This window comes from Callorhinchus milii, unplaced genomic scaffold (genome assembly GCF_018977255.1).
Source record: "Callorhinchus milii isolate IMCB2004 unplaced genomic scaffold, IMCB_Cmil_1.0 Scaffold10, whole genome shotgun sequence".
Lineage (NCBI taxonomy): Eukaryota > Metazoa > Chordata > Chondrichthyes > Chimaeriformes > Callorhinchidae > Callorhinchus > Callorhinchus milii.
In genome coordinates, this window is record NW_024704751.1 from 1784523 (window position 1) to 1799357 (window position 14835).

Consider the following 14835-nt stretch of genomic DNA (forward strand, 5'->3'; position numbering starts at 1 on the left):
CCCTCCTGCTCGCGAAACGCACTGCGCATGTGCCCCAGACCCGACAATGCGGTCACGTGATTGGAGACCAGGGCACGTGTGTGGTCTCTGTAACAGAAGGCGATGTCACAACAACTACTACTACTACTTTACAGTGTGTTCTGTGAAGCGCTTTGGGACGTCCTCCCGACGTGAAAAGCGCTATATCAAATGCAAGGATTATTATTATTATTATTACTACTAATAATAATAATCCTCGCATTTGATATAGCGCTTTTCACGTCTTCTCGACGTCCCAAAGCGCTTCACAGAATATACCGTAAAGTGAATTGACTGTATATTTGTGGGCGAACGCGGCAGCCAATTGTGCACAGCAATGTCCCACAAACAGTCGTAGATTGAAAATGACCAATTTATTATTGTATTGTTTTGGAGGATTATTATTAGGCTCTGTGTGGAGTAAGGAAACTTGCCCGAGGTTTCGCCCTCTGCCTGGAATTGAACTCAGGTCTCTCACTTGCAAAGCGAGTGCTCTAACCACTGAGCTACAGGACTACTTGGATTTATATAGCGCCCACCCTGGACAGCGTCTCAAAGCGCTTCACAGAATACACTGTAAAGCGAATTGACTGTATATTTGTGGGCGAAACGTGGCAGCCAATTGCGCACAGCAATGTCCCACAAACAGTCGTGGATTGAAAATGACCAATTATTGTTTTTTTTTCGAGGTATTATTATTGGCAAAGATCAACGATAATAACACATTTATATATTTGTACAACGCCTTTCACCATTAAGATGACGTCCCAAGGCATTGGGACACCACACAACTTGCACTTGCATAGTACCCTTCATGCCAGACAGTCACAGAGTGCTTAACAGTGGCAGAGCCTGATGCTCAGATGGGGCCAAGGGCATAAGATGACGACGGTTGGCACGGTGAAGGAGGAAGGTCTTCAGGTGCGACCTGAAGATGGGAAAGGAAGGGACAAGGCGGAGGGATAGAGGAAGAGTGTTCCAGAGTTTCAGGGCATAGTGGCTGAAAGTGCGGCTGTTGATGGTGGAATGGAGGGCAAAAGGGACATGCGGCAGTCGAGCGGAGGGGTGGTATCTGTTCTTATTAGTTACAACAAAAACAACAAAATTACATTTGTAAAGCCCCTTTCACGTAAGGAGGACGTCCCAAGGTGCTGAACAGTCAGGGGGATCGGGACCCAAGTGTGGTGGGGGGCAGGGGGTTGGGAATGATTACTCTTGGGTTTTGCCATTCCTGGCAGTGAGCTCTGACTTTGAGGTCTCAGGTTGGTGTTGCCATCAGCTGTTCTGAGCCTCCCCCCCATGATTTATGCATGGGAAAAAGATTCAGCTTGAGCACAGAAATGCCAGTTCTCAATCCTTTGTTGGCTGGGATCAGGATAACCAGGCGTCCTGATCTGAGAAGTTTGTTCCATTCCCACAAAAGCAGCGGAGAAAATGGAGCAGTCTACCTTGAGCCCTTGATCACTCGGGTCAGCCTAACTTGCTCAGTCAGAGAGGCGATCCGACTGATTGACTCGCTCAAGAGGTTGCGATGCAAGGAATCGGGTCTATGCTATATTTTGACGGTTAGGGTTTGGGAGTATGGGTTGCCTTGTGGTAGTTTATTGGGTGTGAGCACTAGATGCGTACAGTACACTTGTGGTATACGTTTATTACACCCCTACCCAAAGATCAAACCCCAAGGGCTAACCTTGTTTTCTCTTTCATATGTTGGTTACAGTGTTGTTGACATTGTTACCCATTTCCAGCTGTTGAGTTTTTATTTCACACTTCCAGAATTTACAATTTTTTTAAAAAAGTCTGCAAATTGATTGAACATGAGTAAGCAGATGCTCCTTGGGACTGAACTGGCTGAGATTACACACACATGAAAAAGCCAATTATGCCCACAGAAGTATAAGGAAAAAACAAAAGGTACAGATGTGCAAGAAGTAGTAAAGGTAGGGAAGGTCTAGGAGGAAAAATACCACACCATGTCCTCCAACCATATTGTCACTGAACCTGTTTAAACTTCCTTCTCACCCTGAACAATGTTTTCTCAGCAAAGGCTCAAAGTTCTTCTTCAATGGATTAAAAGCTTAATAATAATAATAATCATCCTTGCATTTGATATAGTGCCTTAAAGCACTTCATAGAATATACTGTTAATCACTAATCAAAATTCTGCCTCTTTGGAGTACAGGGAATTGGAAATCCACCACCTGTTAATACCAGCAGTATCCTCGCCACCAAAATAAAGTTAAACAATGCATTGTAGTTTAAACATTTTTTTTTCTAATTGCACTTTAATTCATTCTAGTATTGGAAAATCAATGTGAGAAGTGGTTTACATCAGGAGGCAGGTATCATAACATTGCAACTGCAAAGAATATTCGTATGCTGGGGAAAGTTTTCAAACACCTTCTTCTGCTTTCGCACCCACTTGCCACCCCTCATCCAGAGCTGTTGGCTTCACAATTCTGCCATTAGACATGGGCAAATCAAGTTCTCCAAATTTAAAAAATATTTACTTACTAGAGGATGAAGCAAGTAGACTTTTTTTTCTTACCTGCTTGTCCTCTTCACCTCACACCTCCACCAGAGCGTGCGCAGGGTCTGAAGCCTCAGTGTCTGAAAAATGAGCCTCATTACAAAGTAGAGATGAGAGTTGACGGGCAAAGTACTTATGCCCTGATCTCTGCCGAGACAACACTTGAGGCACTACAGGGTTAGTGAGAGGAGATTCAGCAAGAATTCCATCTCCTGATCGCTTTCAGCTACCCTTACTAGAGGTTTTCATGTGTGGATATTGGATGAGGGCAAAATTAAGATTTGGCTAAGATGCCCCAGTGGATAAATATCCAGTTAATAACTCACCACCAAGGATTACATTTGAAGAAAGACCACTTGAGTAAAGTATCAGAGAGTCCAGGGGAGGGGAGTGGGGGAACGGAATCAACCACCTTCTGGAGCAGAGGGCAAAAAGATGATGAGAGGAAGTAAAAACACAATGTGTTTAGTGTCAGGGATGTGAAGAGAACATGACAATTGCTAGATCACCAGAAAAGTCATTGTCTATGATCGTTTTTATGAATGAGAGCTTCTGGAATTGGATCTTTTTTCTATGCTGGCTGCATCTGCACTGGGCTGGAGTGAATTACTGAATTACTGAAACCTTGACGAAAGCTACAACAAGAGCTATTAGTGAAAACAAATCCACATCAGCCATTCGTGCTCATTTGGCTTGTGACTTATAAACTCTTAAATATTTCTGCCTGAGTAAGACGGTTCTTAAATGAACCACCCCCCGTTTAGCTGTAAACCAATCTGTCAACTAATGTAAGCATCACTGGACGAAAATGCCACTTGACTCTATATACTGTAGTATTTTAAAGCATCCAGAATTTGGCAAGTTCTTAAATACAGCGTTAATTTTGAAGTTGGGTTCTCAAGTTCTTTTTGAACCATATAAAATCAACTTGAAAGACTGGATTTAACAAACTGCTCCAAAATATTACATATATAGAGTAAATCTAGACCCATATAGAATTTCTACCCTTGTATGTTTTGCAGTTAGATTTGTACCAGCAATGATAACCTCACAAATAAAATCTCCGCTTGGTGAATTACAAGCTTTACAATTGAAGTAAATCACCCATTTTCCGAGGGCATGTTCTAATTTGGAAACACAAGGTAAAACAAGCCTGTTTTGGTCTTATTAAAGTCTATATAAAAAACAGGAGCAGTAATGCAGTGAGAATACTGAGCCACCATTCTGGTGACTCAGAATAGACCCATTTAAGAATAACTGAAATGGAATAAGATTCTCAGGGGTATTTTGGTATTGCAGAGTATATATACATTGTTGGACTATCCAACACTTATGACGCTGAAGAATTTTACACAATTTACCTAAATGGACAGACTCAATAACCAAACCATAACCGGTTCACGCTTTTCTACCTGATAGCCAGGATTCAGCAGTCCAGATGATCAGAATTTCAAGCTGTCACACTCTGATGGTAATTTATCTTTGAACACTCAATGCAGTACGGCTGTGCAAACCCAGTTTTATTCACCGGGCTAAAGTTATCACAACAGAGACGACTGGGAATCTGTTACAGGATGCAGTGCAATTGTGGGTTTCTGACAAGTCCTCAATGGCCAGTTTATAGAGCAATCAGAGCCCTGGGTTGGCTTTCCAGGATGTACTGCAATAACAAGACTTTTTTAATGAATGGTTAAACTTTCCCATTTGAATTCATATTTTGTGTTACAAAATTTTGTGTTACAAATTCATATTTTGTGTTACAAATACCAGTCGTTTAGGTGCCACTATCAACTCCCTTTACGGGCTCCCAGGACAAGGTGAGGGAGCTTTACTGGAAAACTCACAAAAGGAAGTTTTACCAAATGCACTGGTACCTGTACAGTTCTTTAATGAACTCCCCAATAGTTATCAGTAACTGTAACAGGATGCATCTGCAAACTTGAGGTCTGTTTTGATTGGAAACTGTAATCCTTTGGCAAAAGCAGACGTGTACTTTCAGACACCTGGAGACATGCCTGGCCTGGGGAGGAAAGAGTTCCCATCACTAAATTGTGAGTGTGAAGTTCAATCCACCTCAACTCACTGGCTGCAAAAATGGTAGGCGTGGGTGGGGTGGGAACTGATTTCTATCCATCATATGCTTCCGTGCACCATAGTAACTGAAGAATGATCACTGTGTAACAGCCTTAAGAATCCCCCGCATCACCCTGTAACTCATCAGTGGCTGGTTTTCCTTCGGAGGAAAGCACGGCCCGCGGTCTGTGACAAAGGCATAAGGGAACCGAAGCACCCACAGGCCATCTGGAGGGAGCACGATCTCTTGTTTCTCAGGGTAAAACACTGGGCATGGAGGGGGTCCTGGCTGCACCTGGAAGATAAAAGGAAATTAAATCTTTTTTGTGAAGACATTTTGACAATATAGCATTTTCTGCTCTCATCCTACTTTAGCAATTAGCTTGCTTTCCAAACATAGAGAATTATTTATTATTATCACGTCGGGAGGACATTCCAAACCACTTCACAGGATATACTGTAAAGTGCAGTGACTGTGTTTGTGGATGGACACAGAAGCTAATTTGCACACAGTTTGTCCCCAAAACAGCTTTGATGTGAATAATCAATTTTATTTGTGGGATTGTTGGACAGGACACCAGGAGAAACTTCCTTCACGTTTCTCAATTTCTCAACTCTTTTATACAAAGCCTATATTAAATCTGTGTTCTAAAATCCACACAGTCTCGCGTGTAGGCTGTGCAAACTTGCAGCACAAAGTGTTGAAGCTGGAGGGAAATGTAGAGTCAATCACCTCAGTTACCTCCATTCTTCCCTCCTGCCCTTCCGTCCCTCAGGAAAGCACAACCCAATTAATTTTGCACATGTCATTACAGTGAAAAAAGCTTCACACCTTGTGTTGCTACTGACATGTCCCCCAAGCTTGCATGCCAGGTGAATCTGAATTTGGATCTCTTATTGAGGAACGCAATCCAGAACTTTAGTGCTGTAGAATCTTTAATAATAATCCTTGCACTTGGTAATCCTTGCCCTTCACATCAGTATCGTGTTCCAAAACACTTCACAGGCTACATTGTGGAGTGGAGTGCAAATGCCCACGAATATTTTCAGCTGCAGATTATTCCTCAACACACTGATAGCAAACACATCATGATCATTAAACTGCTTGGGTGAATGTAGTGAAGTATTAACATGCCTCTTTTTCATGTAATTGAGCTTAAGGTCTCATCCAGGAACATGCCTCTAATATCCTTCTCTTGGGTTATTTGAGGTTCACTCAACGATTCCCAGATGTTTTGAAATGTTATTATCTTTTGATAAGTGCAGGTTTTGTAATTTTTTTTAACCTACCTTTTAAATTTTGGTTTAAATTTTGGGGGGATTGCAACAAAATAAAATGAACTAGGGACAGAAGGCTCTTGTGAGCAAAGAACAGAATCAAAATGTGATACGCGATTGAAACAATATGTATTCTTTTAATATCAGCCAGAGTCTGACCTCTTCCAACTGCTGAGAACTCGGAAAAGCAGATATCCGTTTGCTAGTTCTGGAGTGTACAATCTCTCTCAGGGTAAAGAGGGAGGGAAAGAGTTGGGAATTATATTGCTATGAACCTCCAGGTCGCAGAGTTCAATTCCAGGCGGGGCGAAACCGTGGGCAAGTTTCCTTACTCCACACGCCTAATAATTGTTAGAATTTACACTTTTCATATAACATTAGAATCATAATAGATGTTGCGAACGGGTTAACTTTTAAGTTAAGTGTGGGGGCAACTGGTCTGACACTCATGATTAACACTCAAGAGCAACAAAAGGCAATCCTCAAGAATAGCAGCTAACGAGCAAGTTGCTTAAACTAGAGGACCTTGGTACCATCCCGGGACACCGATAAGAAATAACCAGTCACTTAAAAGGAATGTACTAATGATCACACCTAACAAGATAACAAGCATCAGATAACAGGGGTTTTAAGGACAATGTGTATGTGTACTGAGGCATTACACCCCCATGAGGTGTTCACGTGAACCCAGCATGATTTCAGCCAGGTGATCTCATGTCCGAACCGACTGGACGAACATCGGTATAAGAGTTCCGTTAACTTTGTGAACGGGGCCGTCCCGGGTCGTGGAGATGGGGCCATCCCGGGCTGCGGAGACAAGGATACGGGAGATGGAAGACTGAGAGCCAGAAACACTAAGACTGAGGATATCAGATGGAAGATTGAAAGCTGTAAGCAAGAAGACTGAAAGCATGAAGAATCAAGCTTGTGTGCTGTAAAGACACACAGTGTTGAACTCGAGATATCTACGGTGGTATTGTTCTGTTATAAGATCTGTTGATTGTACCGGCCTTTGGTCTGACCCATCGGGATATTGGGGAATAACGAACGAATAATAATAAAACAGTCAGATATCTGGTTGCAAACGGATTATGGCTGATTTTATTTTCTAACATAATAATCCCTCCAAAAAAACAAAAACAATAATAAATTGATCATTTTCAATCCATGACTGTTTGTGGGACACTGCTGTGCGGAATTGGCTGCCGCGTTCGCCCACAAATATATGGTCAATTCACTTTACAGAATATTCTGTGAAGCGCTTTGGGACGTCGAGAAGACGTGAACAGCGCTATATCAAATGCAAAAGTTATTAGATAAACCACACAACCCATCAGAGGAGCAAAGCATCATCATCAGCAGGTACTCAGCTCAGAGCCCTGGCCTCTCACCCTTTCCTGGTAAACTCGATCCAATTGCTCATTACCGCCTTAGTATACAACAACTTGCATTTATACCGCACCCCTCACACAGGGTAGCGTCCCAGAGTGCTTTCAAAGAATTCATAGGGTCTATTCATTGCCCTTCAGAATTCTGAATCTGTACTCTATTATTCTGTTACTTGGCAAATCTGAAATTACTGAACGTTTATTTTCTCTATCCGGTTTAGCATTTACATTAAAAAAATGAGGTTTATCTTAACCCATTTGTTTCAGGTAAATGGTCAAAGGCCCCCTGAAAGTCTGTGGTTAAGTTAGAAATAACTCAAATGAAGTTGGATTCCTACCTGTGGTGTGAGGATGATTTGCAACGGGGCATCCGGAACCACAACAAACAGCCTCATGAGCTGGGCATAATGTGGCTTAGGTCCTCGGCCCTGGGAGGGAGACAGGATGTACAGGGGCATGTCTGAGGAGAGGGCTTTAATGGCCGACTCTTTTGGTCCGCTTCCCATCACTTTCATTATCTTTTCTGGTCCAGAGCACATGAACCTCCGTCCCCGGGAATCCTCGTACTCAAAGCCAACAAACGCACGGGCGATGTCATCCCTTCGTCTCCCTCTGCCGACCACTGTGCCAGCCCGTTTGGTGGGGACGGACTTGTTGGGAGCAGGCCATGAATTACTGTCCATATCCACTTCATCTTCAGGCCTGGTTTTGATGACGATATCCCATGGCATCAAGTAATTAGTTCCTGGAATGAAGCCACTCTGGTCCAGACCCCTGTGAAAGTTGTAAGCTTTGGAAGGGCCCAGTTTAATAAACGACCAACTGGAGAATTTAGGCAGCAGTCCTTTGGGACAACTGGAGTTGAGCATGCCAGGCAGGTATTCCACAGTTGACACTTGACGGTCCACAATACTTGGCCTTTTCTCTGGTTTTGCTTCTCCACCCTGGCCATGTGCGTCGGGATTATCCCCTCCTGCTTGGGGATCAGGAGGAAATGCACCAAGGCTGTCTGTGGACTGTCCGAGACTGAGCGCTAGACTCAGGCTGGTGCTCTCCCCCTGCGTGTGAGCCTCTTTCTCTTTCATTTTCTCCCCTTCTCCCTCCTGCGGGGCCAGCGAGGATGAGGTGGAGTCGTTCCTGGCTGGAGCTGGGTCCGGTGTACTGGGCTGGAAGATGGGGAAATAAAAATGCTCGAGCTTCCCACAGCATTTCTCTTCTTGGAGCTAAAAAATTTTAAAACAAAAAGTCGGGACTATTTTTCCATTTCTCATGTCCATAATATTTCATTACATTCTATAACTTTGATCTAATATTTCTAGGTTAGGTTAATTCTACGCTACACAAAGATGGCTTTATTTCTTAGCACAGTGCCAACTTAAATTTATAAAATTGCTTGGATTACACTATTTTTCTAATAATAATTCTCGCATTGGTATATCGCCTTATCACATCGTTGAGATGTCTCAAAGCGCTTCAAAGAATGTATTGTAAAGTGAACTGACTGTATATTTTGCCATCATCACACAAAAAACACACTGGCTATCACTCTTTCCAACATCAACTATTGGCAAACTGTTGCGGTATTGACAGGAAAGTGGGGGAAAAGGGAGGAAAAACAAAATATTTCACAAACTCCACAGTATTTTTGATAAAACTATTAGGAGTTGACAGGCTCTCTGAAGAGTGAAGGAGTAAATGTACCACATGATACCACAATGAATCCAACAAACCAAAAGAAGGTCTGCTGGATTCTCTCCCACTTAGTTAATTATAATAATAATCCTTGCATTTGATATAGCGCTTTTCACGTCTTCTAGACGTCCCAAAGCGCTTCACAGAATATACTGTAAAGTGAATTGATCGTATATTTGTGGGCGAACGCGGCAGCCATTTGCACACAGCAGTGTCCCACAAACAGTCATGGATTGAACATGACCAATTTATTATTGTTTTGTTTTGGAGGGATTATTACTAGGCTCTGTGTGGAGTAAGGAAACTTGCCCAAGGTTTCGCCCTCTGCCTGGAATTGAACTCAGGTCTCTCGCTTGCAAAGCGAGTGCTCTAACCACTGAGCTACAGGACTAATTCAGTCAGGGATGAAATTGTGGCATTAAAATTAACTTCAGGAGGAGGAGGGTCAGAGTGTTCCCATTCAGTATTGCTAACCAGACACCCTTGCTGGAAATAGCACTCATGAAGGCTGGACAAAATCCCACCCTACAGACGAATTAACCATTCACCTTCATTGTGGAGCCCTGTACAAGAGTACTAGCAACTAAGCCAGGCTGATATCCAGATTATTATTTGTGGCAAACATCTGAACAAAAATCACATTGAATATTTTTAAAGTTGTACTATATGTTACTCCCCCAGTTCTAAAGCTATTAATTCCACCCTACCCTGTTTGAAACAGCCTCCCAAGAATCTTCCTCTGTTACAAGCCACTAGATTTTCTCCCAATTTCTTTCTATCAATAGGAGGAGACGGAGATACAGGCATTGTGGTGAAAGTGTTGAGACATGCGCTTTCGTGTAAACGTAACAATTCAATCACATTGACCTACCTGTAAAGTACACAGACATTAATTTTCATACCTGGTAGAAATCGTAATTCGCGGATTTGATGTCAAAGGGATCGTCACGAGGAGCTTGTCTCCGGCCACAGTTGCAGGAACTAGTGGAACGAGCACGACTGTTGTGATACAGTACAGGTGGGTTCCTGTCAGGCTCTGGTTTTTCTCCTGCAATGAAGAAAAAGGACATGTCAAATAATTTTACTGATTTTTCCCCACTCCCCTTCCAGACGCACCCCAAGCAATGCAAGAGGGAAGGAAGGAGCCCCACTCCCAGGAATCAGCAAGGTTTTCTCATAACTGAAGCTACCTAATGGTTCAGTTAGCAAAGTCAGTTCACAATGTGAAACTGAACCATACAAACCAGGAATGTTCCAGGTTCAATTCCCTGTGTTTTGCTGAATTAGTGGAATTGGCTGCTAGAGACTAATTTTAAGAGCCAGTCTCGTACCCAGATAAGGTAAGAAAAAAAAACAAAATAACCAGAGGAACTGAATCCCATTGAGAAAATAGCTAAGGTTGAGGCTAGGCCACATGATGGCCCCCCTAAAACTTAGGAGGAAAAAAATTAATGAAAGTTCAAAGCAAGGAAAAGGGTCATCTTCAGTAGCCAATGCTACTCTGCAATCAACTATTCACCTACAAAAATACAGCCACTACACTTTACAGTAAATACTTGAAGCATTTTGAGACATCCTCCTGACGTGAAAGGCACTATATCAATTGCAACAAGGATTTTTTTTTAAGGCACACTGGTGTGATCGACGCTAATTTTATCATTATTTCTCAGAAGTGCCTAGCCTCCATTCACAATTTTCCCACAACCACACCTCCCCTCCGGCGAAAGAACCAGAGGAGAGATGAGGAGACATTTTTTTAAGCAGCAAGTTGTTACGATCTGGAATGCACTGCCTGAAAGGGTGGTGGAAGCAGATTCTAATAATAACTTTAAGAAGGGAATTGGATATATACTTGAAAAGGAAAAAATTGCAGGTCTATGGGGAAACAGCGGGGGAGTGGGATTAATTGGATAGCTCATTCAGAGTGCACAGGTTCTTTTTGATGGACTGAATGGCCTCCTTCTTTGATGTAAGATTCTATGATTCTGCGAACCGAGATTAACAACTAACCACCGAGGGAATTACTAACTCAGATCATTTTTTTTATATTGCTCTGAATTAACACAATGTTTTTGGTGACAGGCTAGTTGTTTATCTCCCTTTCCCCTTAACTCCCGCCCCCACCTTCTCCATTAAAAAAATAACAAAAAAATTGTTGAAACTTACCCCAGAGCTCACCTGGTTTCGGAAGCAGATGAAATTTGTGAACGCAATGTTGATCTGTTAAACTTCTCTCTTCACACAACTGGTGGCCATTACTCCAGAACTTGTAGCAATCTTCGTGGAGTTGCAAGGCATATTTTTGGAAGGCTGGTCCCCGGGCGTGCTGACTGTAGATGCGCAGGGCCTGTGCCAGCTGGTTCTTATGGATAGTTGTTGTGTAATGGTGGGGCAGATTGGACTGGTAACCACTATGAGCTAGTGGCAGGGCCTTTTGGCAGCGGTTATCAGAAAATTTAGTGTCCGCGTCTAAAAAGCCTTCCAGGGCCTTCAGTTGCCCTTGGATCTTGGCAGAAAGATCTCCAGAAATAAATCCAGCATCATCATCCTTTCCCATTATCATCATGTCATAAAGTTTTGAGGCAGCGGCCAGCCAGTTTTTATAGGCAGGCAGCTCAAAATGTGATGGCTGGGGATTCCTCCCGACACTATCCTCAAATCCCTTCTTGGTCAGAACTAACTCCACGTGTTGCCAAAGAAACTCCTTTAGGGTGCAGTCCACCAGCTGCCCACTGGAGCTGTTGGGGCTGCTTTCCAGTGTAAATGATGGCTGGCGGACATTCCTCATCATCTGGTAGCGCCTTGATCCAGAGATTGGGAGGGACTCGTGTTCCTTAATCGCACATGTGCTCCTCAGTTGTCCTATCAACATACTGATCGGGTCGTCCCCTTGTCCAGCAAGCACGTAAACAAACGCCTGGTTAGCAGGGACTGTAAACAAACAATTAATACTCTGGTTAGTCAACATCCGACTCTTTCGAAAAATCCTGTAAATCTGATCCTCCAGGGCGTGTTGCAGTCTCCTCTTGGGAGAGTGCTTCTTGGGTTTATCGAGGCTGGAGGGTTCCAAGCTTTTAGGTTCGACCTTCAAAGCTCCATTCAGCTGGAAAATAAAAAGAAGCCGAGGAGGGCAGGGTCTGCAGTTCAACCTCCACTCCTTGCCCACTGGGCTGTCCTTGATCACGTTCTTCAGGTAGGGCAGGACCTTCTGCCTGAGGCTGTCCAGGCCTCGGAACAGGCGGTCGTAAGTGATGTCGAAGGAGCAGGTGGGATGTACCAGGAGCAGGATGTGAGAGACCGAGAACAAGTAGAGTAAGTTGATGCAGTAGAGCTTCTCCTCGCTCTTCCAGAACTCGTGGGCTTCGGCGTGAGAGACATTGTCGCCCAGGGCCCCGCAGGCCTGGACGAGCTGGTGGTTGTCGCAGGCGGCGGTGAGGAGCAGGTACAGGACTCTGCTGTCCTGGTTGTAGTAGCTCTGCAGCAGGTTGTTGCCCTGGTGATGGGAGCCATCCGCGGCCTCGGGAAACAGGGGGAAGACGGGCTTGTCACACAGCGTGTTGACGATGGCGTACTTCTCGGCGCTCAGCTCGGACGTCTTGCCGAAGATCCCCACCACGCAGACCTCGTCGTCTTTCCAGGCCACTTCTTCCACGTCTGAGGCGAACGCGGCCTTGAGCGCCCTGGCCGTGGCCGCCGTGGCTGTGGCCGTGGGGCCCGTTCCCGCCGCCGCCGCCATTTTGCTCGGAGAGCGCCGTCTCATCGCGGTCCGTCCCCCAAACCCTCCCCGGAAGGCAGAGCGCCGCCGACAATCGTTCCGCTGAGCTGGTCCCGCAGTCACAGCGGCTCGGCTGGAAACGACAGTGGGTTTTTTTTTGTTGTTGTTGTTGTGTGTGAGGCATTTATTTTCTTCTGGGGTTCTTTTTTTCCCCACCCACACACACACACCCACCCACCCACCCACACACACACCCACCCACACACTCACCCACACACACACCCACACACAGGCCAGGAAGCAGTGAGAGGGTGTGTTAGGATGGGTTGGGCAGTGGGTTTGATAACAGGGCCAAAATGTTGGGCAAGTTTCCTCACTCCGCGCACCTCTGTTACTCGCGCTCGCGGCAAGCGGGGCAACCCGGTTGTTGAGGTCGATTGGCGGATTGCGTTGCCGGGGATAATAATCCCTAAAACTCCCTAATAATAATAATAATTCGGTCGCATCAATCCACGGCTGTTTGCGCGGACGCCGCCGCCCACAATTGTCCGCCGGGTTTCGCCCGCAAGATATTCACTTTACGGTATCTTCTGTGAAGCGCTTTGAGGCGTCACGAAGACATGAAAAGCTCTGTATCTAATGCAAGGATTATCATTATTATTAGTATTAGTATAACCTGCTTCTTTGGCTTTTATACAGAGAATGACTACTGAGATTGAGGTTCGTTTAAAATCAGAGTGAAAGATGGATATTTTAGCAGGAAAGATTTCCTTTAGGAAAGTAGAGACTGGGGTCCTGAGCCAAACGGGTCTGCAGTGCTACAAAGCACCTGTGATTAAGGGACCTGTCAGCCTGGCTTCTCAGCTGGATTTGGGAGGAGCAAACCTTGGGCTGGGGATTCTGTCAACATTGCAAGTTCTACCACTCAGCTCTTTTAAGGTTAGGATGGCCCTACCTGGACCAGAAGCTTGTCAGGCAATAAGACATGTGGTTAAACCCATTAAACTCTTGCAATTACCCAAATGCAGACTTGGGAGTCATCAAGGCTTGGCTCTTACCAACCTGCTCCTAAGACTTTCAGGGATTAGGGGAGCAGGGCGCATCTCTCTGGTGCATTCCAACCCAAACAGAAATTTCCATGCACCTGTGGAACTCCCAGTAGTTTGGTTTGGATGGTGGTGGGTGTCCACGTGTATCAAAATATGTGGCTGATCGAAAATAATTAAATTGCAAGGGGTTATGGTTCCATGGAGTACTTCATGGAGTAGCTTTTAGGACCTCAATCTCAACAACGACAAAATTACATTTGTATAGTGCGTTTCATGGTGGGAGAACATCCCAAGGCTCTGGACAATCAGTGTTTCGGACTCGAGCTGGGGGTCGGGATCGGGTATAATCTCAGTAGTCATTCTCTGTATAAAAGCTGAAGAAGCAGGTTATTAAATCCATAGCCCAGCCAATTTTAACACATCCCCATTTCCCAGTTTGTCACAAAATGGAAATCAGAAGCAAATAACTTTGATTTCTCTTTCACTTGTCTGGGATTCTAAGGTTGTCTTCATTCTGCGTATGGGTCAATATGCCACAGAGTGAAATTTATCCAGTCGTACTCAGCTAGTGGGAGAAAGCCCTCATTTGATCAAAGACAGGCCTACAAGTGCCACACAACCATGAGTGCAACAATTATTTAAAAATTAAAGTTATTTTAATATGGATCACTCAGAAAAAAATCCATGCATTAGTGGGTTTATGCACTTTCACTTTTGTAACTGCTACTGCCTTTTCACCAGCCCCAAATAGAGCTTTGAGAAATTTCCTGGTTGCAGCTTCCCTTTAAAACACACTCTTCAAAAGGGCACTGGGGATTACGCAGAATGCCACAATGTCCACAAATCAAACTACAATAGGATCGGTTTAGGTTTCATTATAATCCTAAATGATGTGACTTTTCAGGGCTACAATGTTCAATCTTTTTATTTGTTTGCATCTTTGATGCTTTGTAAGCATCAAGTGTGTCTACTATGTAACTTGGTGTATGAAGACTCATGAAAGTGCAACATTTTCTCAATCACAAAACAAACATTTATGCAGAGGGGGTAACTGAAAAGCCTCTTTTCTGCTCCCTGCTCTCCATTCCAATG

General features: G+C 44.2%; 1 protein-coding gene across 1 annotated transcript; it reads right to left on the reverse strand.

Moving 5' to 3' along the window:
• Window positions 1-1759: 1759 nt before the first annotated feature.
• On the reverse strand, window positions 1760-12739 carry smg8 (SMG8 nonsense mediated mRNA decay factor). Its single transcript, XM_007906210.2, has 4 exons — window positions 11158-12739; window positions 9882-10027; window positions 7626-8510; window positions 1760-4916 (listed from the first exon to the last, which is right to left on the reverse strand). The coding sequence occupies exons 1-4, from the start codon at window positions 12737-12739 to the stop codon at window positions 4719-4721; spliced, it is 2811 nt and encodes a 936-aa protein (XP_007904401.1). The 3' UTR covers window positions 1760-4718.
• Window positions 12740-14835: the final 2096 nt, after the last annotated feature.

Excerpts from the sequence above, each read along its gene's own strand:
- smg8 (XM_007906210.2), bottom strand. The coding sequence starts at position 12,739 with ATGAGACGGCGCTCTCCGAGCAAAATGGCGGCGGCGGCGGGAACGGGC. Across the intron at positions 8,511-9,881 it reads CGAATTACGATTTCTACCAG|CTCCAAGAAGAGAAATGCTG; the intron begins GTATGAAAATTA and ends AAAATTTTTTAG. Across the intron at positions 4,917-7,625 it reads AAATCATCCTCACACCACAG|GTGCAGCCAGGACCCCCTCC; the intron begins GTAGGAATCCAA and ends TTTATCTTCCAG.